This window comes from Aulonocara stuartgranti (genome assembly GCF_965226115.1).
Source record: "Aulonocara stuartgranti genome assembly, chromosome: 16".
Taxonomy (NCBI): domain Eukaryota; kingdom Metazoa; phylum Chordata; class Actinopteri; order Cichliformes; family Cichlidae; genus Aulonocara; species Aulonocara stuartgranti.
In genome coordinates, this window is record NC_138952.1 from 2,011,984 (window position 1) to 2,039,349 (window position 27,366).

The 27,366-nt window shown below is 41.1% G+C and overlaps 1 protein-coding gene across 1 annotated transcript; it reads left to right on the plus strand.

Moving 5' to 3' along the window:
* The first annotated feature begins 3,819 nt into the window (after positions 1 to 3,819).
* On the plus strand, positions 3,820 to 27,250 carry wnt10a (wingless-type MMTV integration site family, member 10a). The gene is made up of 5 exons (XM_082508446.1): positions 3,820 to 4,179; positions 4,324 to 4,393; positions 5,962 to 6,227; positions 10,896 to 11,269; positions 24,823 to 27,250. The coding sequence occupies exons 2-5, from the start codon at positions 4,332 to 4,334 to the stop codon at positions 25,324 to 25,326; spliced, it is 1,206 nt and encodes a 401-aa protein (XP_082364572.1). The 5' UTR covers positions 3,820 to 4,179; positions 4,324 to 4,331; the 3' UTR covers positions 25,327 to 27,250.
* The last annotated feature ends 116 nt before the right edge of the window (positions 27,251 to 27,366 follow it).

Here is a 27,366-nt window from a genome sequence, read left to right on the forward strand (position 1 = left end):
ATTTAAATGCACTTCAATGTTTTGCATCATTTTGCAAAATCCAGTTATAAGGAGTGAAATGTTGCCATAAAAAGCAAAATAACTAAAGTAAATCAGCATTTTGTGCAACTTGGACCTGTTTGAGCTCTGAGCAGATTCTTCTGGTATAAGTTTGGTCTCTAAAAGAATATAGCATACAGAATATTTGTTAATATGAATAATAATAATATGAAGAGGTTTTTCAGTAGTTAAATGCATATAAAACCCAGATCATTTCCTTTCTGCTAATCATATTTAAACTGCACTTTCAACCTCTGAAGTCAGTTATGTTATAATGACGAGTGTTGTTGACACGTCGGTGCGTGATTTTAGCTTAATTATGATCTAAATTAAACCCTAATGAGACAAATCATCAGCATATCTAACAATCATCATTTTAAATGTAAATCTGCCATCTAAACCTTTGTGTCCATCACACACGTTTCAGAATATGGAAAACAGTTTGGGACGTCTTACTTCACAACTGGGGTAAATTTAAAAATGTAACATTTATTACAGATAAAAATCAGAGAAGACCTGACCTCTGGAAGGGAAATACTTTCTGTTGAGCCTGCAATGACAGGCACACATCAAATTGAGTTTTGAACTGTGTGAAGCAACACATCAAGCTAAAATACGCAAACTGGAGTACAAAGGGAAAAATGTCAATCTCATGTTTCTGTATATTTCAATATAGTGCTAAATGAATGCTTTTGATTGGACAAGACCATAAACTACATATTCATACGTGCTATATGACGTTATGTGTTTACACGGCACTCGCTGCTGGGAAAACTTAGCTTAGTCGTTTCTCTCCCTGCAGGACAATAAAGATTCAACAGCACCAGACACTGCAGCTCAACAAGAACACAGGCGCTATTGGGAAAACTCCGTGTTTTAGTTTATTATTGAATTAAACCTTCAGTGGTTTTGTATTTCATGTCGCCTAGCAAGTTAGGGTGAACAGTGCAAGATAAAAATAATAAGGGTAACGGGAAAATCGTGTTAAAACAAAAGCCTTGAGAAACAAAATTAGGAAGCTGGCAAGTGGACTTGACAAAAATAAAGTCTTTAGGTCTCTAGACACAAGAGTCAGAGAATGTGAGAGGAGCTCTGTAATGTTTCCCACATAATTTTTAATAAATGCAAGCAGAAACACACTCACAGTGGTGAGGAAAGGGAAACAGAGGTGTGTGTGTGTGTGTGTGTGTGTGTGTGTGTGTGCGTGCGTGCACAGGCCCAGTCTGCATGTGCATGCTGTCTGAAGTACATTTTTACATACGTGTGACTTGTGCACACAAAATGAATATGCAATGCGTGTGTCAAAGTTTCCTGCTGGGACCCGTATCCATATTTTGAAAAACAAGCCTCCAACTTATCATCTCCGACGTATTTCACAAACACTACTGCTGAAATTTGCTGTGGGAAGTTTTTGTCTCCGCCTTCTGACAATGGGAATAATTACACAATCACTTTTGGATGAGTTACTAAATAACACACTTGTCCACACTGATGTAGAGTACGTGTAATATCCATGTCTACGAGCAAAAAAGCATCATGCATGTGTGTGTTTAGCCCCTCCTCACACTAAAGCTGTTTGCCCATTCATGAGGATGACATTAACTCCAAGTTGCTGGAGCATCAAAACATTTCGACTGGCTCTTTCAGAAACTCAGCGGCTGTGGCTTACTCTCCTTCCATGGGGCTACTCTTCTTCATGTCACTACATATAACACAAACTTTGCACACTGTCGACAGACTCTGTCTCACTGTGTGAGAATGTTTGGCAAAGGCCAGAATGCGATGGCCAATGTTCTGCACGGTAGCTCTAAATAAAGAGATTTGTGGTAAAGTTTGTCCTTCTTCAGTGAGATTCAGTTTGAACATGAATATGAGATTAAGCTTAAATGAGCTCAATATTTCTAGTCAGTCAGAAGTAAAAATTTACTTGACAAATTTAATTTTTGATTTAATGTCTTTTGGTTTCTTGTCTTATTAATTTCGTCATGTGATCTTTTTCCCTCTGTTTTCCTCTTTTTGTTTGGTTTCCTGTTCGTGTTTTACAGCACAGAAAAACCTTTTAAACACCTTTTTGCAGGTTGGCGTACAGGACGGCCTCGCTGCGTTACAAAAGAGGCCCTCTGTGCTGCTGTTTTTGATTCTCCAAGTGGAAAGAGGGGGGTAAAGTATCAGTCATGTTTATAAAGAACTGTGATTCAGAAAGTAATTTTATTATCAGTCATGACGAGAGCCAGAGACACAAAGGGCTCCAGATGACAGCATGCGACACATCCTGCTGAAGTCAGAGACCCAAAACCACCAAGTCTATTAGCAATCCAGCTTTCCTTAGATGCCTTGAAATAATTAGTCACAAAGTTGCCGTCCCCGCCAAATCTTGCAGATCAGGGTGCTGTGATAAATCCCACTGGAAGAAAACTTGATGTGGGATTGTTTCCCTGAGCTTCTAAATTTGTGTATCGCAACTTAATTGCGTCTGAACGCTAAACTTGTGTAGTGTTTTACTACTTTGGTTACTCCGTGCTGGCAGAATGCTTGCTTCACTGCACTGGTGGGGAAAACCTTTTTATTTGTGGTTTCTAATTCTTTACTCTAGCCTGCTCATAAAGCACTGAGATGAGCGATATCATGTGGTGTTCATCAACCAGGGAGCTTTTTCTTAAACTTTATAGTCGTTTAAACAGAACGATTAAAGTCCATGACACACAGGCAAGGTTTGGACAGCAACGGGAGCCAGCAAGTTTAACAACGCCTCAGTTCTTCATGCTTTCATGCATAAGGACCTTCAGATTTACCAAACTTTGCAAACCAACATCCAGCTTACATCTTGGACTGTTTTCACGTGGATGCTTGAGATGGTCCGTGAAAAAAACTCCTTCCTCGGTTCTGAGAAAACTGTCCGCCCTGATGACGTCAGCAGGAGTGGTTGTGACTTTACTGGTTTCTGAGTTTGAAGAACTGACCTCGAGATTCTACCCGTTCTAAACAGTGACACTGACCATCACCATCACCAGACCCTAAAACCTATCAGGTAACTGTTACACCAGCTGTTCCACACATCAGGGGAACAGCTGGATGGTTTTTCCACGGGCTTTTAAGAAATCCGACTTCCTTTTGCAACTAGAAGAGGTGCCCCCTGTTGGTCAACAGAAAAATGCAGATTTAAGGCGCTTTGCTTCAATCTTTTCGATCTGAAAGCCACCTCCATCCTGTATATGGAGCAAAGTGCATTCAGTTTATAGCTAGAAACAATTATGCTGCTGGTTGCATTATAGAAAGTGCAGTAGGCTTTGTGGGGCTTTACCCACAGCGCTTATACATGGAAATATATCTCAGGTACTATTGCCTTAATGTTGGACTGTTTTCTCAATATGTCTGCGTAATTTCACGGACGTGGACTCAGTGGAGCAGCCCTTCAACCACGAGTCTGAAATGAGTCATGGACTAATTTTTTGAAATAGTGGGTCAGTGGTAAGTTACGGGACTGATTATAAATCTCATTATAAATAATGTTTTTTTTAAATAAATAAAAATAAAAATAATTCATGAGGTTTGGATATTCCCTTAGAGCTCATAAACACCTTCAGCTTTAACATTCTTTTTTCCTCTTTGTCCACTTCTTAATCAAATTCATCATCGTCTTTCACAATCATCTAAGCAATCCACTAAATCAAACGCAAAAGAAAGTTTCGGTTTTGCGCGACTTTCCTCTTCATCCCCCATCCTCATCCTCAGCACCGCTCCTCAGAGGGCGCGGGCTAAGTGTTTCGGTTTTCTTATCTAGAAGGATCTCTATCCTGTTTTAACGAGGCACTTGACCTCCCTCGGCGCTCTCCTACTCCCTGAGTGACGCAAAAAAAGTGGGCTGGCGAAGCGCTAAATGCAGCAGTTTAGAGGACTATCTGTGCGCTACTCCAGCAGACTTCACTTGGAGCGCCTATATAGGTTCAGTCGTCTGTCTCGGATGTTACACCAGAGCCTTGTCGGCGGAGATACCGGCATGAGAACGGATGCGTTTGAGAGGTTAAACACGGACTTTTCCTCAGACTTGTAACAACCCCCCGCTTCATTCATTAAGTTGGGAGGTTGATGAAACTTTTCTTGAATGAGTCTCCCGCCGCTGGCTGGCGCATCTGGATTCAGGTTAGTCGGAGCTGTCAAGTCCAGAGTTCAGTTCTTCAGCCGGAGCCTTTTACCCCGTTTTTAAACTTTGTGGCGAAATACTGGAATTAGTTTAAACCAAACTCTTAATTTTGACAACTTTTTGTGAACATTTTTTATTGCAAGACACAAACATGGAAAACTCGGTCCTGAGAATGACATGCTATCTGGTGGCTATCTGTCTCTTGGATAAAAGGTGAGTGAAATTAATACGGAATGCAGTAATTCTACTAAAACTTTAAGTCAAGCTGCTGTTTTAACGCAATTAAAGAACATCTTTCATCGAGCCTCCTTATTTGAACTTAAAAATCTGTTAACAGGATGTTGTGAGATGTCAGATTTATTTATCGACGTAAAATTTGTATTTCATTCATTCAGCTAAATGTTTCACTGACAGGTTGTCTGCGCCTAAAATATAAATATAATGAAGTGTAAACAGTTGTGTGCTTTCTTTTTTATTTCTATTTATTCTTTATTATCTTGAACACTTTTGCCCACATGCTGGTTCCAGCTGTAAAATTTGGAAAGGCAGCTTTTGAACTTGTGCTGCTCTTTACTCTCAGAGCCGGAAACACAACAGGTACCAACAGAAGTCAAACTGGAATTGCAAAGCCACAAAAAGCAATCCCACACTGAAAGTGTAACATGCAAATGAATAACATGCAGTGGCAAGTTGTTTTATTGATTGATTGATTGTTTTTTTTAATCGCTCCAAAGCTACTTTGCTTAGATAAGCGGCACACTGTGTGTGTGTGTGTGTGTGTGTGTGTGTGTGTGTGTGTGTGTGTGTGTGTGTGTGTGTGTGTGTTCCAACACTGACGACTTTTTCTTCTCTTTGCTTCGTGGAGAAGTTTTGCAGAAGACACTCTCGCAGGTCCCACGTGTTTACGAGACTATAAGCAGAGTGTGTGTGTAAATGCTGTCTCTTCCCCACACCTGTATTTGCGTGTGCATCTGGGAGTGCGCGTGGCTGTTTGTTGGCTGGCTGCATGTGCGGCACACACAAACCTGTGTTTTGCCTGTAAAGATCATGAAAAGAAAAGCAGGACAGCTTTCAGTCATCAGGAGCGCATCGTGTGTTTTTCTTATTGCTGCTGTTACTGTTCGTCTGTGGAGCACAAACGCGCTTTAGAGGCTGTCAGCTGAATTATTGCTGTTCACACGATTAACCTGAAACAGAAGCTGAGACAGTTGAGTGCAGAGACACACCTTACTGCTAATAACAATTTATGTGCTAAAGTATTTCCTCTGGTTATTTTATGTGGCAGGTACGTAGGTTTTTATTTTTGCCTTAATTCATTGTGCTGCAATAAAAACATCCTGAGTTAAGTATGCACATTTTTAAAGACTTTAAAGGCTTAATCATTTTTTTAAATATTACTTTTATTTAAACCAATGGCAAAACAGATGCACAATCATAAAGTGAATCAATCTGAAAAGTAGAACATACTAACAGATTAAAGAGTACAGTTCCCCTCCGAAACCACCAGCATCTGGAGATGTTTTTATCAGCGCTACCACATAGCACACACATTTGTGTATTTTGGGGGTTTTACAGGAATCGGTTAAACCAGGGACCAACAAGTCATGGCAGGGTGCAATGGAAAGTGGGTGTCGAGGTGACACCAGAGGAACATTAAAAGAAAACTTACGAGTCTCGCTATAACGAACCTTCGGAGACTAACATCAGTACACAGAAAAGACAGAAGATTTGACTTGCACATCTATCTTGTCAGTAACCTGATCTAAACTTGCTCCGTGCAGGGTAGACTCCAATGAAATCTTGGGCCTGAAGCTCCCCAACATCGACCCAATCCTGAATGCCAACACGGTGTGTCTGACACTGCCAGGTTTGACAAGGCGCCAGCTGGAGGTGTGCATGCGTAACCCAGACGTGACGGCTTCAGCAATCCAGGGAATCCAGATTGCCATCCATGAGTGCCAGCACCAGTTCAGAGGGCACCGCTGGAACTGCTCCAGCCTGGAGACTAGAAACAAAATACCCTACGACAGCATAGTCTTCAAAAGAGGTCAGTTTTAACCCAATTTTTCTACTTAAAAAATAAACTTTTAAAAGTCCCAATATATGAATTACACAAAATTTACCACACAGTATTGTCTAAAGCGGGTGAATGAGTTTAAAAGCTTCTTTTAGTGAACTATGAAGGTGAAATGTCACCACAGGTTACCAGGTATAAGTTTGCTCTTGAGTCAGACTGTGGTTTCCTCCTCAACTGCACTTCAATGAAGTACCTTGAAAGGATGGGTTTAGAAAGATTAGCTGCCACAGAGATACAAAAGCTCCCAAACAAAAGTTAATATATTTCCTCAAACAAGATTATAAAAAGAGATTATTTTCCACGTAGTTATAATTCATCAATGTTAACTCGGAAACAAGTCCTCCAAATGAACAGGTTATCTCTAGTTATCTCTCGTTCCTAGCAGACTGGTATCTGCTTTCTAACCACCTCGCTGAAGCTTCTCAATAACCCATTCAAAAGAGCAGGCAACTTCAAAAGCAGTTAGTCACCTTCAGATTACCAAGCCTCATGCATATCATTTTCCTTGACGCTTTGTAGGGCTTGGAGCTTTGCAAGTCAGCCACAAAGGATGAAAGAGGAGCTTTAGAGTTGGGAAGCCTTCAGATGGTGTCATCGCAGGTTATTGACTGGAAAAGGCATCAATTTCTTAGTAGCCTGAGCACCTGGATAGATGCAACACACAGTGCGGTTGGTAGTTTGAGTCTTCAGTTTAGCTGGCCTTCGATTTTACTTTCATCTTAGGAGTTGCAGAAAATTGGTTGAGATGCTCACGTGTATTGCTTTGGCTTAGCTTTGTGAGTTTTTAGTGAAAGTCTTTCAAGACAAGCGTGAAAAACTGGCTTTTTTTAAAATTTCCCAAAGAACGTTTCTCTGAGACACTAATGATGACCTTACCTATCATAAAAAAATTCCTACCATCTCTGCAAGAAAAACCCTGGTTTGTAACCCTCACTGAGGACTATATCCTATCACTGCCATGAAATAACACAAAATATATAATAATTTTAGCTACAGTAAATACTTTCTCACCTCTGGTCTTGCTTTCACTCCTAACTGACTCATTGAAAAGCTGTTTGTCATTATTAGCAGAGGCAGTTGCTCGTTGTCTGGCATCCCTGGTTTGCCTCGGGTGCAGAAACTCCAAACCACTGACATAAACAAGCTCTTTAAATCGTGTGATTCATCTGTTACATGTTGATACGATCCTCTCCACGCAAGCTAAAAAATGGATACAAGTTGACACGCTGCAGCCATCATTGCGTGCAGTTACTGTAAGCATGAATGCTTTGAATAAGGGATGTTTTCAGAGGTGGATTATACAGAAGGTGAGTGCATGTATTCAGTGCAGCTCCTCCTGAAAAAACTCAAATACGCTCTCACTCGAGGCTCGTGTGTACCAAACTGGTATTTTCTTCCCACATCATGTAGTGCAGCAACAAGTTTATCTGTGGTGTTAAAAGCTCAGAATTGAAGAAAGTACTTCCAACTGGAAAACTCGCTTACTCGGCTACGTTTGCAGGGCTTTCTCAAATCCTACATGTGACGTTCTAAACAGGTTTTTGAATAGATTATCAGGTGCTCTACATTTTAATATTTATTCTGGTGTCACTGCATCGGATGGTGCTCGAATCCTGTCTGCTGATGGTTTCTCGATAACTTTTACGGGTCTATGTTCATTCCCATTTAGCCCGCATTAAAAACTAGGCTAAAGGGAGGGCCCAGCAGGACGGAGATGGACAGAAATAGGAGAATTGTTCCCTCTCTTTCTGTGCCTTTCTGCATTTCTTTTGCCATCTCGTTCTCTGTCGCCATGTCTCTGTGTTCCCTGGCTGGGCTACTCCTAATGCTTTTTCTTCCCTTGCCAGTGCAAGTGCTTGTGAATTTGCTCTCAGCACTTTCCCAACTCTCCGAGGCAAAAGCACAAACCTGTTTAGTCGGTTTCTGTAACACAAAGTGACAGTTTCCTTTGAATCTTTAATTCATTTTGCCACTTCCTCTGCCATCAGTTCAGCCGGGCGTGCCACAGCCGGTGAATTATTTGTTAGATTGGTCAAGAGCTAAAACGGGCTTTCTAAGTATGAGGATGTGCTTAAGTGCCATGCTGCGCTCCTCTCCTGCTCAGTGTGGGTCAAGGTGGTTGGGTGGGGGTGGAGGAAGGTTGGGGGCTCTGATTGTGAGTCAGTGAGTCAAATTATTTATAGACGGTACAATTTTGGAGTGTGTGCATTTATTTCTGGGGTGTATTCAAAAGTATAATTGCTCCTATTTACATGTTAAATATTAAGGAAGCTATTATGTATTACTGTATGATATCAGTAGATCACATGCATTTCCTCTTAAGAGTCAAAGCAGAGTGAAAACAGAGATTAAAGGATATCGGCCATGTGAAAAATGAGGATTGCCCAATATCAGCAGTTTGCTCACAAGGTGTTTATAGCTTGTTTTTACTGCCTCCAGTTGGCAGCTTGTAAGGATGATGACTATCAGCTTCTCAGCCAGCCTCAGCTCACTGAGCTATTGAGGAGGATGTTACCACCGGTGGAGACGTTATTTCAGTTAGAAGAGCCATGTGAACATCTACTGTAGTTGGAAGCACAGTCATCATTCAGAATATGACAATATCCTGAAAACGTCCTTTTAAGTTTTAGAAACATTGTTACTGGACTCCCTCTGACTATCATGAGAACAGCATTTATTGTGCAAAGGCAAATATTTCTATGCATACAGCAACAAAAGTGTAAACTCTTACACCATATCTCACTAAAACAAATTAATCAGGGTTTTATTTTCAAATTTATTAATAAGGAAGTAACTTCAAACCCTGCTTAAAGGGGCAGATCCAGTTAAAAGCTTTTTTTATTTGACTCCAACAAGCAGCCTGAATCATTTCCCCTTCGAGCTCAGTGCTATAAACCCCTAAGTGGTTTCTTTTCATGTTTTCTTTACAAGTTTCCATTATAACCGTAGCCGGTGGGGCTGCTTTTATACAACCTGAGGGTACCTTGACAGGCAGTAAGCTGAGATCTAACAATAAACACTATAGAGGGCAGGAGTGCAAATGATTCTGTCACACTTTATCCTTCGGTATTCACGGATTCCACAATTAGATATGGATTTCTTTCTCTTTTTTTTAGCGTACGTCCAGTGCACGTGTGTGTGTAAGTGTAAGGAGAGGCTGCTATAACAGCAGTCTTATGATTTACAGGTCAGTCGTCGTCAGATACACTCTTACATGTGCTGCATGCGAGTTACGTCATGAAGAAAAAAAGGGATGCATTTAACTCTAATGTCATACGTGGATATTACACGCACACAGTCATTCATCTGCCTCCTTTACATGGATTAGTTCCTTTTGAGTCAATTTAAAATGATTACAAGGTGAAAGCTGCGGTACGGCATAATGAGCCTCTCTAAGTTAAACACATGTACAGCTCATTTGGTGGCGAGTTGTCATCCAAATAGAGGAAACGACAAAAGCAAAGATCAAAGTACAGCCAGCAATCAGCCCAAATTCAAAGACTAGTAACAGCCGGGTTAACAGTTAATAAGTCAATTTTACTTATATTGCACATTTTAAAAAGAACCCGGTTACAAAGCATAATAAACACAATAACTGAAAAAGTCGTCTAACCATGGTTAAGAACAATGGCTAAAAATAATCCAATAAGGGAGCAGTATGAAGGACTGACAGGGAGCTTGGCCCAGTCGCCTCAAGTTTGTAGGTGAGAGAAGTTGTTGGAATGACCTCACGGACCTGGAGGTAAAAGATCTGTAATCTTCTGTGGAGCTAATCCATGGAGTCAAGCTATCCTTAACAAGAGCAAGATTTTAGCTACAGCTGGGTGAAAGATCCACGGATGGAGTACGTGTGTGTGTGTGTGTGTGTGTGTGGTCGTGGAGGTTGTCACAGGAAGGAGTCACAGCTCTATTTAGTCACAGTGTGCGAGTACCCCGTGGGTCCTCTGATGGGAGTGGTGGAGCCTGCGAAGTTTGGAACACTGAATTGTTATTGTCCCAGATGTTTCCTCCGCTCTGAGTCTCGGCCTGTGCGTGTGTGCATGTAAAAAAGAAAAAGCTCTGCGTGTTATTTATGATGCATAAAATAAAGAAAGCAAAATGTAAATGTGCTCTCAATCTCGAAATGAGGAAACTTTGAGCATGTAAATGTCGTGTAACACTGTAACTGAAATACAACTGTGGGGTATTTATAAAAATCAAAAATGTACAACAAGTAAAGCTTTGAATTGGTATCTTAGTCATATAAATGATCAGTCACTGCACATTTCACTTCTCTATCGCTCTTTTAGCCAGCAGTTTTCTCATTTCACTTTGGTTCCACATATATGATGATGTATTCTGCTTAAGAGTTATTAGAAATTCTCAAAGTTTGTCAACTCTGTCTCAAAGTGAAACACTTGCCTCTATAGCCACTGACATGGTCCTCCGGTTAATCTTTGTAAGAACTGATGATTCTTATGTTACTTCACACACAGCAGTAAAACACTGAGCACCATTTGAGAGCATACAGTCCATCTGGCATTTTAAATGAAAACATCTTTCCACTTCCAAAGTGTTTCCTGGTTCTGACACTTCTTATTACCTTTTACTTTCACATTAGCTTAAAACAACATGACTATGCTGCCCCTCTACCTGCAGGTTTTCGAGAGAGTGCCTTTGCGTATGCCATTGCAGCAGCGGGAGTGGTGCACGCGGTGGCCAACGCCTGCTCCATGGGCAAACTGAAAGCATGTGGCTGTGACGAGAAGCGACGAGGGGACGAGGAGGCTTTCCGTATCAAACTCCATCGCTTGCAAGTCGAGGCCATCCAGCGAGGGAAGGGTATGGTGCACGGTGTTATGGAGCACTTCCCGGCTGACCTGCCAGGGCCCCAAGACTCGTGGGAGTGGGGCGGCTGCAGCCCTGACGTGGAATTCGGAGAGAAGTTCTCACGGGATTTCCTGGATGCCCGTGAGACCTACAAAGACATCCACGCTCGTATGAGGCTGCATAATAATAAAGTTGGGAGACAGGTGAGTGAAAAGTGTGTGTTTGTGGGTCTTTTTTCCCCACGTTTGCATAACTGCTGCTATTTTGTTGTACTACATTAAAAGATTTTAACATCAGACACACAATTTACGACAGAACAAATGAAAAAAAAATAAGCTCAAAGGGCCGATTGTAGATACTACACATCCGCTTCTGTCCTGTATCAGTTTATCAAAAATGACAGTGTTTTCAGCTGTTATGAACGTTTTAGAGGGTCAGGGGTTGTGATTCAGAAGTGTTTCATACTGCTACTACTACTACTTATGTGAGGTTTAGGTTCATGTGGTCGTTGCAATTGAGTCCTTCCTCAATAACGTCTAAAGATTTAGAGAACTGGTAAAATAAGCAATAAGAGTAAAAGTAAACAGTTATCAAGCTTTAACATAGTTATATTAGATTGTATGGTCACAGGGGACGTCAACTCAAAAGCATGGATGATGCTCAACTAAGCAGTAGAACCAGTAGAATCTCATAAAAACTACTTTTAAATCTCAGAAGGTTGATTCTGTTCATCGGGACGTTTTCAGTGGGAGAAAAGTTTCATCATCATCATCATCATCAGGTGACTTCTTCAGTCTTAGCTGACTGCAGGTTTCACTCTTATAAACAGGACATTTGCACAATCACTGAAACCAGCACCACTGAAGGAACAATGAGCTGTGAGGTCAGTTATTAATATGCAAATAGTCCAACATGTAAAAATAAAGACAAGATGATAGTTTATTAAATTTTAATGAAATTTGCACATTGTTTCGGTGAAGTTTAATAAACTCCTTGCTATCTAAAATATAACAGGACACCGGAGTAAATTCTCGAGCATCTCACACTTCTGATGATCAGCTGTCTGCTTGACGTTTATTCAGCTGTGTAAAAACTAACTTTAATCTCAGACAAACCGATTTACTCAGAAACAAATAAAATACTGAAAAAAGCCAAACAACAACAGTTTTAAGTTATCTAAGTGACTCATATATCATGTTTAACCTGAGTAGCGAAAGACGGCGGTGGGTTTGAAGCCGGGAGTCCGGTGTTCTCACGGCTCTAGTGAGCCTAGCCCCCGGCTAGCTATCGAGCTAGTGGGTAACAGACGTCTCCGAAAATGTCGGAGCGCTTTTGAAAATATGCGGTGTCTTGATAAACTGAGCAGGGCCGCGATGGGTCGCGGTATGAATTCTGGGACAGTTTCTTCTTCTTCGGGGTTTAACGGCAGCTGGCATCCTTGTACATGCAGTGCTGCCATCTTCTGTTTCAGTCCGTTATTACACCTTTAAATCCTACTACTTATTCCTGCGTCTTTTGTGATCTTACAAAGCTTCAAACGACGTGTCGACTATTAAATCAGTCGTCGACGTAATCGTGACTAGTCGACTAATCGTGGCAGCCCTAGTCATGTTATGGGACTAACTGACCTTTTATGGTCACTTGGATGAGCGACGAATCGTTTCTCCCACCGAAAACATCCAGATGAACAGAATCAACCTTTTGGGATTTACTTATCTGGATAACTGAGTGCGCATCAAGACAAATACTTTTAAAGTTTATTGTCTTTGTCCCACACTAAGCTTGTCTAACAAAAAGTGACTCTCAGTGTTTGATGTTTGATGTTAGAATTCAGAAGCAACTTTTGAAGCGCACTTTATGAATTCTACTTTATGCCTAAGGTTTAGTGTAAGCTTAACTGAAACTTAAATTTATGGCGTGTTGTGAAAGTGATGAAAATAACTGTGTTATTTTGTTATTAAGGGTAAAAGTAGCACGAGCTTGAATGGTTTTGACATATTTGTCCTAATTATTAGCACATTACTTGAAACACCGTGTCTAAACGGTTCAGTAGGACAACTTGACTGAAGAATCGTCTCTTCAGAGAAAAAACAACTTCACCATCAAGCCGGTCGTCTTCGCCGGTCGAGGGCGAGCTGTCAGCCCAGATGAACTGCTTTGTTAAAATGGGCCTCATATCCTGCTGGTCATTTTAATTAGCGTCAGATCAGTCAGGATGTCATCCAAAGCAGCAATCATCCAAAACACAGCACGTCACTGATTGTGTGGTTTACAGTACAGCGTTCGGCGTATTTGGGGTATTTAGGACACAGCACAATACACTAAATGAAAAGCACCTGTATTTTCAAAACTTTGAAAATTTTGATTGGGTTTCAAACGATGGAATAGAAAGATGTAAATGACCGTGATAAGCAACGTCCAGTACTGCGAGGGCAGCAGAGACGAGAAACGGGCGTAAATTGCTCATTGTTCCCCATTTCCTCCAGAGTAATTTGGGCCTGTATCTTTTCATCAGTTTACTTCTGGTTTCCTTGATTATGCAGACAAAACACAAATGTGGAGTGCGTAAGCCGAACTCAACAACAGCTGGCCTCCCTGTAGTAGAAAGAGTGATAAGGTGACATAACCTCCAGTCAGTACGGTGGAAATGTGAGTAAACAGAAGCGGGGGCTGAAGTGAAATGAGTAATGAAACAGTGATTCATTTTTCTTTTGTGCATGTTTCATTGCGTGCATGTTGCTTTTAATTATTTTGAGGTAGAAAACTGAATCGTGCGCCGTGTTATTGCAGCACGTTCCAGGTTGTCTTTCTTTTCTGTCAATCATTTGCTGTGTATTCATTTCTTCATTCAGGGAAATCTGTTCCTGTGAGCTGTGGTTTGGAGTTCTTCTATGTGCTAACGAGAGCAAACTAATGGGCTTTAAAAAGTTGCATTTATAGCACATACAGTAAACTCACTGGCAACGTGTTAGTGCTGAGTCAGGCCCTCTTTTGCCTTCAGATCTGCCTGAATTCTTCGAGGCACAGATGGAAACCTTCCCCCGAGAATTTGATATTAAGAAGACAGCGTCAGATTTTGTGCTGCACATCCATGATGGGACTCTTCTTTTCACCACATCCTAAATGTGCTCTGTTGGACTGGGATCTGGTGACTTTGAGTACAGTGAAGCAGTTTGATACGATTGAATCTTTGTGACGTGTTGCGTTTTCTGGCTTGAAGTAGCCATCAGAAGATGGTCATACTGGGATGGGCGTGGTCAGCAACAACACTCAGGTAGGTTTGGAATTTAAACTATGCTCATGTGGCAGGAAGGTGCCCAAAGCGTGACAAGAAGTTACGCGCCATGTGATCGCACCATCAGCAGCAGCCTGAACTGTTGATACAGTGTGAGATGGATCATGTTTTTTACACCAGATTTTGAGCCTACCATGTAAATCTCACAGCAAAAATCAAGGCTCTCAGAGTAGTTAATGTTTTTCTCGCCTTCTGATATCATTTTTGGTGAGGCCGTGCAAATTGTAGCCTGTTCTTAGCTGACATGAGTAGCATCCGTGTGGACGTCTGCTGCTCTTCTTAATTGTAGCAAGCAGTTATTTATCTGCTATCAGCTCAAAGCAGACTGAGCATTTGTCTCTGACCGCTGGCATCAACAAGGCATTGTGACACAGAAAAACTGCTCCTCACTGAATATTTAGTCTTTTTGAGACGTTCTCTGTAACTCGTTGTCATGGTTTTGTGGGAACATCCCAGTAGATCACCAGATTCTGAAATCTTTAGACCAGCTCATCCGGCACCAGCAACAATCAATTAAATCACTTTTCTGATATTTGATTTAAACATCTGAAACTCTCCCATGGATGCCGTTTCTTATTATTTAATCGTGACCTTTGACCTTAACTGAGCCAAGTGAGGCCTGCAGTTTTTTTAGATGTTGTTCTGGGCTCTTTGTGATGCACTGGATGAGTCGTCGCTGTGCTCTTGGAGTATATTTGGCAGGCCGGTCACTCCTGTGAAGGTTTACCACTCTTCCAAGTTTTCTCCATGTGTGGGTGATGGCTCTCACCGTGGTTCACTGCAGTCGCAAAGCTTTACAAATGGCTCTGTAACTTTGAGCCTACTTTACTTTGTCAGACAGGTTCTAGTGGTTTAAATGATTTCTTGATTCAGCAGGTCTGGCAGTAGTCGGGTCTGGGTGTGGCACTTAAATTGAACTTAGCGTTCTAAAAATGTGGTTAATCACAGTTAATTCATGATTTAACAAGCGGCGCAGTTACTTTTTCATACTTTTGCATTAATAAAGGAAATCATCATTTAAAAAGTGCATTTTGTATTTATTTGGATGATCTGTGACTAATATTAGGATTTTTTAAAATCTAAAACATGAAAGTTTGACAAATAAACAATATATTTGTTACACAGGCTGTTAGCTAAGTAGCAGAGATAATTCAGTAACTAGCGAACGTCCCATACATGCATTTTCCATTTGCTAGCTTTGCATAACTTGTTTCCAACATTTGTTGCTAGGAAACATAATAATAGATAACCAAATTTTTTTTTAGTAAAAGATATTGAAGCGATTACACGTTATTTCCTTTTTCCTTTGTTTGTTGGTGCAAATCAACTTTATCATTTTTTTACAATGACACCTGACGATATATCAGATATCATTGTCACCAACTGTTGACTCTAGATAATCTCCTTTGACTGACGTGATGACTGACACAGATACCAGTGACTTCATTAGCCTTATATACAGCGCTTCTTTATTATACATTTGGCGTAACCTTAATTTGTTTTTTTTAAAGAAACAAACAAAAAGATTAAAAACGAGTTTATCAGCCACACTTTCATCTTGCAGGTGAGAACAGCAACAACAGCTCAAAGAAAAACAACCTATAACTGGCAACATACACTTTAATTTCCTTTACAGTTTAGTGTTTAAAGGAGGGTATTTTGAAATTCTGTTTATTGGTTTCCTTTTTGTCACATGACCTCGTTGGAGTAAAAATCGTTTACTGTTGGCTAATCTGGTACATCTGGTTATCCAAAACTGAAAACAAAAACTATTAGTTGGACTGGAGTGGGAGGATTTTGAGATTGCAAAACTTGCTCAGTGGATACTTTTATGGTAAATATTCTTAAAACTAGTCTTCAAATATCAAACCCACCCCAACTACAGGGGCTTCTCAAAGGGTCTCACCAACTTGTTGGGTTGCAATAACTGCTTAAGTGATGAGACACAGAGGCCGTCCTGTGCTGGAAAAAAGGCAAAGATCAGAGAGAAAGGGAAACCAAGAGAGGAGGTGGAGCAGAGGGTAAGGTTAGGAAAAAGACAGGGAGTAACAGAGGACAAATTTATGAGTCATCACAGAGGTGGTACTGTGAAATACTGATAGGTGCAATAAAACCCTCGCAACACACACACACAGCTCCTAGAATCAAACAGAAAGTACTGACAGGTGGGGCCTCCTCAAAATAATGGCCACCCTTCTCTGCGTGTCTTTTGCTCCCACCTACCCGCCATCACCACTTCACCTCCTTCCACCCCCTGCCCGACTCCCCTCTTTCAGAGCAGCAGTCTGTTAGCAGAGGAATGCGGTGGTTTTTAGCGGGGTGTGCATGTCGCCTCATGCCCACCCCAAGGTTCTCACGACGTCCCGTCTTGTTTTTAGCCCTAATTAGTGGCTGCTGGCAGTTTGGAAACAGATGTTTAAAACCCTGCAAAAGATTTTAGACTTCAAACACCAGGGCGGAAAGTAGAAAGAGATTCGCCCTTCCTTCCCTCCCCTCTTCCCCCTCTCCTGCACTGCCTCCTCCAACCTCTTTGCAACAGGCCTTGCTGCAGAAATATCAGAGTACACTTTATGTATGCGCACAAGCTTTAATTTAATTAAAATAAGAGATTTAAATAAATAAATACTATATAACAATTATTACAGAACCAGCCTCTCCAGCCCCTCAAGCACAGTCCCTCCCTTTGTTTGTTCCTCTGGCTTTCTCCAGTTAAACAAACAAACTCCCGTTCAGCCGTTATAAGAGCGCTTTTAAAAGGCTGGCGACATGTTTTAAGAGTTTATGACATGGAAACTCATCATCCCAAAGTACATTTCTTGGCAGACTCACAGCGTTCTTATCAATCATTTAAACAGCACACCTCAAAACAAATGCTTGGCACACGTTCTTGTGTTCGTGTTGCAGAGCTTAGAGCCATTTCGAGGTGCTGTTGAATCCTGCCTGTTCATTAGGCAGGTGGTGACAATGCTGGCTATGTAACAGTCTGCTGAGTTACTGGCAAACATCTTCTTCATAATTACAATTTACCATCAGGGCCTGACTTCAGGGGAGTAAGACGAGATGGTGTGTTGCTTTACCGGGAGTAAACTATACGTTTCAACTCCTCTTCAACCCCTTTTCGAGCATGTGCAACTGGCAACTCGCACTTAAACATTGGTAAACATTTGAACGCTTGCCATGACTAAATCATAATAAAGTTGTGTTCATGATAGCACTTGTGTCTCTGGTATTTCATGGACGCAGGTGAGCTTGCAGCAAGTGCAGCGCTACGTGACGGGGTGCAACACTGCAGTTTTGGCTTTGAAGTAAGAATAAAATTGCAGGTACCCTTCATCACCCGTATTTGCGAGCATGTCAGGTTATGACGGGATAAATAGGTGTGTTTGTAAGAGGGACTTAAGTCAAATCCTTCAGATCTAATGGGATTGCTCAAAAATTGGAAATGGCTTAGCAAAGATGGTGCAATATACTGAAGAGATGGGGAGTTTTGGTATCTACCCACACTGTTAGCCCAAGAGTAGGAGGACACAGAGAAGTGCATTGTATTGTTAAGTAACACTCTGGCAAAGAAAACTGCATGTAATTAGATTCAATAAGCCAGTATTCAGTATTATTTTGTAGTGTTGATGTTTCCGGGCAATTGAAGACTTACTTTGTGAATTTCAAGGCATGACGCTCCTTCAGCGGGGCACCGAAGCTCCTGTAAGATTTATCAAAGTCATAATTAAGTCATTATGAATCTGAGCAGCAACCCTTGGAGAATCATCCCAACCAGCTAAAGTGGGACTCTTACATCTCTTCACGGCTAATATAACCCTGGAGCGATGATGATCTGTTCTTTGGAAGCCAGTTGTGTTAATGGACTCTGAAACCACACGTGTGCGTGCGTGTGTGTGATCAAAAATAGAAAGATTAGCCCTGCAATCCTCAGACGCCATATCATCAGAGGAAGGCGGGGCATTCCTCAGTCCTGACAGTACCGTCTGACCTAACACACACTCTGTGGCATGTATGCATAAGCATGCGTACACACAGATACACACAAAAGTGCACAAGGAGGCAAACGCTCCATAGTTCAACAGGTGGAAGTGCTTATGCTGGTAATAACATTTTATTAGAGTCTCTAAATAAGTAGCTGTGGACAGCGTCTGCAGCTAACAGAGAGTAAACGCTGTACATACAGCTGCAAATTCACACGCGGTCTGTGGAGCGCAGATATGGAGCGCGTTTGCTCAGGAAAAGCATGTCACTGCGTCTGCGTGGTTGCGTGTGTGTTTGTCTGCATACGCTTAACTGTTCTTTTGAAGCGAGGCGTTTGATTTGTTTAAAGTGATGTCTGGGTTTAATGTGTTGCTGTGGGATTTGTTTGTGTGCTTTGATATCGCTCCGGCTTGCTGCTTGGCTTTAAAAGTCCTTTAGTAGGTTTTCTTTGAACTGACAAACACAAGGCAGCATGCAGACTAGTCTGCTGTTTATCCACTTAACTGGGTCGACGGTGGGACACGCAGACGTTAGATTAGGATTTTCCCAAATACAGTCGGTGGTGATGACACGAGGATCGGCCACCGATTAAATTCAAAGCACCCAACGAAACAGGGAATATCATTTTTATGACCGAGTTGTGTTATTAGAATATTGCAGAAATTGTTTTTTAAAGTAGATGAAGACTGATAAAAAAAAGACGGAACTTATACTCACAGACAAACTAAGACAATGTTACTTTGTGTCGAGCTGCAGGACTTTCCCTGAGCTGTTCACCAATTGTTTTATTACAGATGAGTCAGTATTGACTAAGGATGACAATCCTGCTGTAACATTAGGCTAAAAGGAGTGTGGTAATACTTTTACCTTTAGCATACTGCGATCCTGGATCACAGCGTGTGTTATGAGAGAGCTGCCAAGGGCAAGTGCACGCAAGAAATGGAAAAGTGCCTCATTATGTGCTCTATGAAAAAAACAAAAACCCTCCAATTACATACAGAGGTTTGTTAAGCACACAGGTAAAAATTCACTTGACACATGACGTACTTCTTTTTTTTGTAACACAACACGAGTCATTAAATAAGCAAATGTGTAATAATACTAACAATATTAATAGTAACAGACTGGTAAGTTGTCCACGGTGGACCCTACCATCTCCCTGTGATAGCTAGAAGAGAAACCCCCATCTCCCCCCCACTCCCACACCACATGCATGTATATGAATGGCAGCCATCACTGCCTGTTAGTGCCCTTTTTTTGTTTTCCAGTTAAACGCATAAAGTGCCTAAAATACTCGTTCTATTAATTAATGCACTCTGACCCATACTCAGGCGCTCTTTGATCTCTACTTTACTTCATCCACCCGTGCTCGTTGCACAGTAGTCTGCTTGTACTTTCCCCCAGTCTACTGTGTTATGTAGCCTACGGTCCTGGTCTGCCACCAACATGCTGTATTTGATCTCTGTCTGGGGTTATTTTATAGATGCCTGTCTCTCTAGCCAATTAAAACCTGCCAGATGTTTGTCCCTAACTGTGGTCCACTTTGAAGAAGTCTGTTGTGTATGTGCTGGGTAAACCAAAGCATTAGTCATAAAATGGCATTTATTAATAAATTCTTACTCCAGTGCTTTGAAAGGATAATGTTTAATGCAGATAACTATTCTTCATCAAATGCGTTACAAGGATTTAAGACCCAAGAACGCAGTGAGCCGCAAATTAAGATTTCTTGTTTTCTCTAAAAGCCGGCAGCTGTTTTATTTGTTTAACACATTGTCCTTTTTTATTCTTCCCAAACTCTGGCTGCAGTACCTGAGCACACTAACAGAAGTAAGTGTCACTCAAGCTGTGTGTATGTCCATCTCTCGTTGCCAAGACACTCCCTGCTGACAGGTTTGATACTGCTGACCACAATCTAATCTATACGGCTGATAGGCAGGCGATTTGTGATAACACCCACGCACACTTCTCTCTCAAACAGCCTTTGTGTATCTAATCCTTTGGCTCATCTCCTCCTGTCAGCCTCTTTTCCTCTCTCCACCCTTCACCTCTGAATTTACCTCACATTCCTTCCTCCACGGGCCCTAAATGCCCTCGGGGTTCATTTTCAGGATCAAAGATTTTTACATCTACAATGACACATAAAAAAATAATTTAATCAACATTTCAAATGTAATCTCGGTACACAGTGAAAATACAATATTACTGCACATGACCATCTATGTCTGCTGTGCATGTTTCCTGCACAGGTAGTGTAGAGCTGCGTGCAGGAGCAACAAGGTCAGCAACATATTTGGTATTCATGTTAAATAAACAGCTGTTAGCCAATGCCAGTAACTTTGTTTTCTTTCAGAGAAGGGTTAAGTGATTAGCGTGACAAACCAGGGAAGGACAAACGGTAACCGGTAAGACCGACTCGGGCAGTGAACACAAGTGTGTGCATTATTGTTTCCAAACTATCAGACTGCCAGAGTGGTGTCAACAAAAGTTTGGCCTTTTCAAATGAAAATGTAGCGCCCATCATCTAACTAAATATACTGATATATATTCTTACATTTTTCTGTGTTACTTGTCTGTGTCTCCTTTGTTGCGCAGTGTAATTGCCCCAAGGGACAGATGAGTAGGAGCAACTGTAACCAAAAGGAAAAAATAACAACCTTTCATCTGGTCATTAATCAAAACAGCCTCATTCTTGGAGCCATCTAGATCTGGAAAAGTACACTTAATATGTTGATAAATGAAGAGGGACAGGGGGAGCTCATTATGTTAGAACGGTTACCAACACAAAACCTCATTTTAGACCAGCTTCTTCTATAAATAGATGAAGTCAACAAGTGAATGTTGTTGACTTTTTTTTCTGTTCGTCATCTGTCAATTCATCCTTCGTGAAAAAGAGGAGTTAGCGCTCAGTGAAGCCACAGCAATTATTAGATGTGACAAAGATGTCGTATTATTAAAGGTAATGTCATTCATCTGGGTAAAATAACTCACTCGGGTGCCCTCGTCTTTCTTTCTACTTGCATAAAATGTCCTTTACCAGTGCTCCTCTGATGATCAGATGAACCAGCGTCACACTGATTTCATGTTACCTCGTACGTGCCTTTCATCTGCACGTCAGAAGAATATCTTACATCTCCCACACACATCAATCACTTTTCACCAGCAGTTATTTTCTTTTGTTGAGGCTTTTTTCAAACTTTACCCAGTCAGACGACAGGGTGTGCACCATGCCTCGTGTTTAAAGAATAAATACACCCTGAACAAGAACTCAGACATTATTCCTTTGATGCTGCTTTGACAGATGTGTTAAAATTTAAATGGAAAGAAAGACGCTTCCCTGTGAATCTAGCCAAATGTTGCAAGATGCAGCAGAAATGCAGCAAAAATTTGGACACCAAGTATCGAAATCTCTTGCAAATCTGTTTGGCTGCTTTCTCACTTTATATCAGAAACCAAAAGCAAAACAAAAACTGCAAAGTTAATATTGCTGCATCGGTCTGAGTTATCAGAGTATTTGTAGTTTGGAAAAAAGTGAGTGGAAGACTTGAAACACCTACTTGCCTTTTAACCAGCGTGAGAGCAAGGTTCAAAATGTTGTCTTAGAGATGCTCAGTGTTGTCGTTACAGGAACTGTCCATGTGCCAGCCTCGGTCTTCACATATCTGTTCAGTTCTGTTTTATTTATGTTTAACAGTCATCTCAACCGTGACTGTGACCCGGCGACTGTTGAGATCAAAATGAAAGTTTGGCAACAGGTGCCATCGAGGAAATCACGGGTACATGGCTGATACGAAACCTTTGCAAGATGCCCTTTAGTTCTAAAAGTTAGGGTATGATTGTGACCGTGCAGCGATGGGTCGAATGCATGCTGCTCATGGATGTGAAAAGCAAACGTTGATGCTGTCTTTAGTGATGCATCAGAATTCATTCACAGAAGCCTAGAAATCTGTGGCCCATTTCTGCAGAGTTCCTCACTCTTCTGACTCTTTGAGCGTTCGTATCATCAGCCTTCTCCCGAGGAGGAGCGTGCTGTGCTGATTTCACTTCTGCAGCTCTCTGTGTGGATTTGCTTTGTTGCACTTTGAAATTTAGATATGGAAGCCAGTCGTGCTGTGCAACTGACTGATTATGCACAGCACGCTAATCTCCATATGCACTGAGCATCTCAAGAAAAGATTTTCTTTTATGTGAATTTCTCCACTCTGATAAACATGAAAGATGTTTTTAGGGATGCTGCTGTTCTTCTCCGGCAACAATATCTCATATTGAGAAAGAAACTTTCTCTTTAAGCTGGTTGTTTTGTTGTTTTACTGTTCTTTGAAAGCTCTGTCCTGCTGTGAATATACCATCAAACAGTAGCAATGTGGATGCAATTATGACTCCTAGGTCAGTTTGTCTCTTTAAGGTTTAAGTGGGTTGGAGCGTTTCATGATTACAGACTTTGCTGTGTGTTTAAGGCCAGCACGTTTGTGATTCTGGGGTTGCCTCTGGCCTCATGTAAAAACTGAGCCAGAAGTTACAATGTGAACTCAGTGCAAGTGCCGCTTGAGCAATTATAGTGTTGTTTATCATAAAGCCGTACAGCGTCTAGTACAGCGTCTCCTCGCCACTGATCACAGCGTCTTGAAACTTTCCTTTCAACACTCCCAATGACAGTGTAACCATGTTTATCCAAAAAGCACACTCCTAAGTCACTTTCTGTTATTGTAGCACATTATGAACATACAGTGATGGGCAAGGTTAAAATATTTTGCATTCTTTTGCACGATTGTTATAATATAGCATCTAAATGGCTTTAAAGTGTAGTATCGGTGCCTCCAACGTTTAATTTTCTCCACTTAAAAGACTCATTACTGGCAAGCTTGAGTGATGGCAGAAAAACATATCTCCAAACATAAACATGTATTTTCAAACACTATATGTAGGATTTTGCAGCTTTAAACGGATGCATCACATCCTGATGTGTTTGTGCCGTTACTCATGTTTTTAATATTACTGGTCACCTTTGAACTTTGCCTCGGTGGCAAACACGAGGGTTTTCTTTTCATGTGCATTTCACATGTTTGTCATGAACAGATGACTCACGCCTTTACTTGGCAATGTTAGCTCAAGTCGGAAACCCACAAAGCACAGCATGAAACAGTGTGCTGCACACACACACAAAAACCCTCAAAACATTACGACGTTTACAAATTGGTCCTGCTACCTCTGCATAAAACAGACGACTGGGTATTTGATTTTTGGCTTCCATCCTAATTGGCCAATTTTGGTAGGTAACAAGATTTTAAGACTTAAAAAGCTCAATAAAGGTTTATCTCGTGTTTTTTCTGTACTTTCTATTTTTCCTCTTTAAAAGATTAGATGGTAGTTTTACCATAAAATTTACAAACACAAAAAACAGAGCTTAACAATACAAAAGCAGAGGAACAGCTCAGGCTTTTCACCACATACATAAAAATGTGAATATAGACAAATAGCCACAAACACCTTTTCTGAAGCCATGTATTGATTTTTGTCTGATTCCACCTAAAGTGAACAAGTGTGGGTGAAGTTCTTGTTTTTTCATGTGTATGAGAGAATAAGCACCCTTATTGCTAGCACATGTGTAGCATGTCTTTAATTGTGCGAGTGTCCAGCCTGCGCCAGTGTGTTGATAGGGGTGGCAGCAGTATCATCTGTCAGTACTCTGGGTGGCCTGGTGTTCCTGTTGGTAATTGGATCTTAAAGTTTAGGGCTGGTGATGACTGATAAACATTCACGTGCACACACACACACACACACACACACGCACTGAGATGCACCGAGGGTTTGTCATGAGTGATATATGTGTACGCAGATCCCGCACCGTTCGCTATAATGGGATATTTTGTTTGTTTATGTGTGCAGATTTGGATTGTAGACTCCATAAACATTCTTTGAGGCTTAATGTAAGAATTAAATTGTGTGCAGTGTAGTAGTGCAGTGTTTTCGTATACTGTATCAGGGCCTGCTCAATGAGCAGATCTAGCTGCTGATGTCCGTGCAGTTCCATTGGACAGCCTTAAACTATTAAAGTGAAAATATGTAAATAGTGTTATGCTCTGATGCCTAATGTGCAGCTACATGTGGGTTATGCTCAGAGTCTCTACCTGATGCCAAAAGATGAATAATGACAGCGCTATCTGTTTGGGTGATACCTGCATCCATGTGTGTTATTTGATAGCAGCATATTTAACAACATACTGAGAGTCAGACCACCTGGATTCTTCAGTATGGAGCCAATGTTCCTTCAAGCATTTCATTTCATTACTAGGACAGTGGCTTGCATGGTGAAATAAAGTTAGTACAGCAACACCCTTCATCTGTATATGTTAACCTTAAAACAAAACCAGTAATCGAGGCAGGTGTTAATCTTCTTTTTTTCTTCTCTCTGCTCTTTTCCTCGCCTCTGCTTCCTTCCTCACTCCATCCTACTCTCTCTCCTTTTCTCTGCGTTTTTCCCAGGTGGTGCTCGACCACATGAGAAGGAAATGCAAGTGCCATGGGACCTCGGGGAGCTGCCAGCTGAAAACCTGCTGGCAGGTCACTCCAGAGTTCCGGGTGGTGGGTTCAATCCTCAAAGAACGCTTCCACATTGCCACGCTTATCAAGGCTCACAACCGGAACACTGGACAGCTGGACCACTCCCATCACAACAACCATCATCACCATCATCAGCACAATCACCATCACCATCGGCGGCGACCCAGCATCAACGAACTAGTCTACTTTGAAAAGTCACCAGATTTTTGCGAGCGAGACCTGGGCTCGGATTCAGCGGGCACACAGGGCCGGATCTGCAACAAGACCAGCCCGGGCATGGACAACTGTGAGAGTCTGTGCTGCGGCAGGGGCCACAACATTCTGCAGCAGACGCGAAGCGAACGCTGCAACTGCAAGTTTCACTGGTGCTGCTACGTGGTCTGTGAAGAGTGCCGGATAACAGAGTGGGTCAGCGTCTGTAAATGAAGAAACACACACCAAAAGGCTAAACAAACAAAACGGAGAGAAAGAGACATTTTTTAAGCCAGAATATTACTTTGAAATGGGGACGTGACCATAAGTTGTGTGCCCGTTCTTTTTTGCGGTGGACTGCAGTTTTTCTTTGCAGAGAAGATGTGCAAGAACAGAGTGGGAAGCAGTTGAGCCAGCAGAAAGATAGAAGTGTATGTTGGTAAAGAATGTGCACATGCAGCATATGTGAAAAGGTGCCACAACTCAAAGACCTTGGATGTATACTGCCTTCATCACGAGGTCGAGGAACATAGTAATTTAAAGATACAAATCTGAAATAAATTCAATATATTGTGACTGGCACAGAGCTGCATGAGAGTCAAGTGAGCAAAGAGGAAGTTTAAAGTAAGTAGTAGAGAGAAAGTTTGCAGGGGGAACATAAGATCTGCACAAAACTTAAACTCAAGTATATTTCTGAAACAGATCGTACACCAAAAAGTTGTCCCTCGATCCTCAATTGCAAGTACCATCACTTATAGCATAGCATAAATCCAGCCATGGTTATTATTTACCTTGTCTCCTTGTCTTTATCTGCTACATGTAGAGGCAAAACGTCAGGACTCATAGTGCACACAGTTTGACAAAGCACTTACATATCTGGGGCACTGAAGGATTTTATACCTTGTTTAAGGACAGTTCAGAATTTTCCATATTTATTTATAGCAGCTATCATGTTGCACATGGAATACGTTGAATGATTGTCTGGCTCAACTGAAAGTCAGTGTTACTACCCCTGCCAACACTAATCATAATGTTAAAAATGTTAAAAAAGAGGTAGAACTGATTTGATTGCAATGCTGCCTTCATGAGCAGAACACGACAATGACCTCTTTAGAAACAGCAACGATGAATTTGAGTGGCTGAAGTCTAAAGATCAAAAGTGTGATCTGAAACCCGGATTGGTGGCGCTGACTCCAAGTATCAAAAAAACACTTCCTTTTCTCTCATGGTGGCTGTCTAGATACTGTAAATGTTTCCACTAATAAGCTTCAGACAGACCAAGAACCGTGTCTATACACTATAAGATTCATTTCATAGTCCCTGTTCGAAAACCGTTTGAGGTATTCAGAAATCCTTGAAGATGTCGCACAGCTCCAGATTTATGTCATCCAAAATGTGTGGTCCGTGTTGTGTGTGGTACGTAATGTAAGAGGACCGAGAACGGTTTTCATCGTCAACATGATCTGAACAGCACTGTAAATAAAAATGAATAATGCTGCACCGAATACCATCAATAATTTTTAAAGTGCCTCAGGAAACTGAGTGCGCACAAACACGCTCCAGTTCCTCACACTATAAACATCCAAAACTGTCATCAATCAAATGTTTCCTGTTTTGTGATGCAATGTAATGTGTGCAACACTGTAAGCTTTGTGTAATATATCTACACTCACCTACTTCACACTTCTTTGATGTGTACTACAGGGATATTCTGATGTCAACTTCTAACTATCTATAAGAAAAAAAGAACATTGATATGGATTTCTGCCTGTACACATTTATAAGATCATATTTGGTTTCATGAAACCTGTATGAGTACGGCTCCTTATCAGACAGTGTAATTTATTTTGAGTAAATATATTTCTGTGTTGAAAGCAGAGAAAAAAATCTGGGATTATATTTCCAGTGTAACAGTTTATTTTGATCCTGATAAGTAGTTTGCACATACTTAACTGTGTCCAGGAAAACTCTGGGAAGATATCAGCAATATGCATTTTTTCATGTCATAAATGTATGTATGTGTGTATTTGTATGTTTTAATATGGTTATTATCTAAGTTATTTTATTTTTGTGGATAACTTAATATTTGTAAGACAATAAAGACAGACCATAATAATGAAAGAAGCTTTAATGTGATGAATAATAAAGAACCTGAAAACAGTGGATTTTGGGAAAAGAAACATGTAATGTTTATTATTTCATGAACCATGCTGAAGATGATGAATTCTTTGCTTACTCAGTGCTACAGTATGTTAGGCGTCAGGGATTTTTATT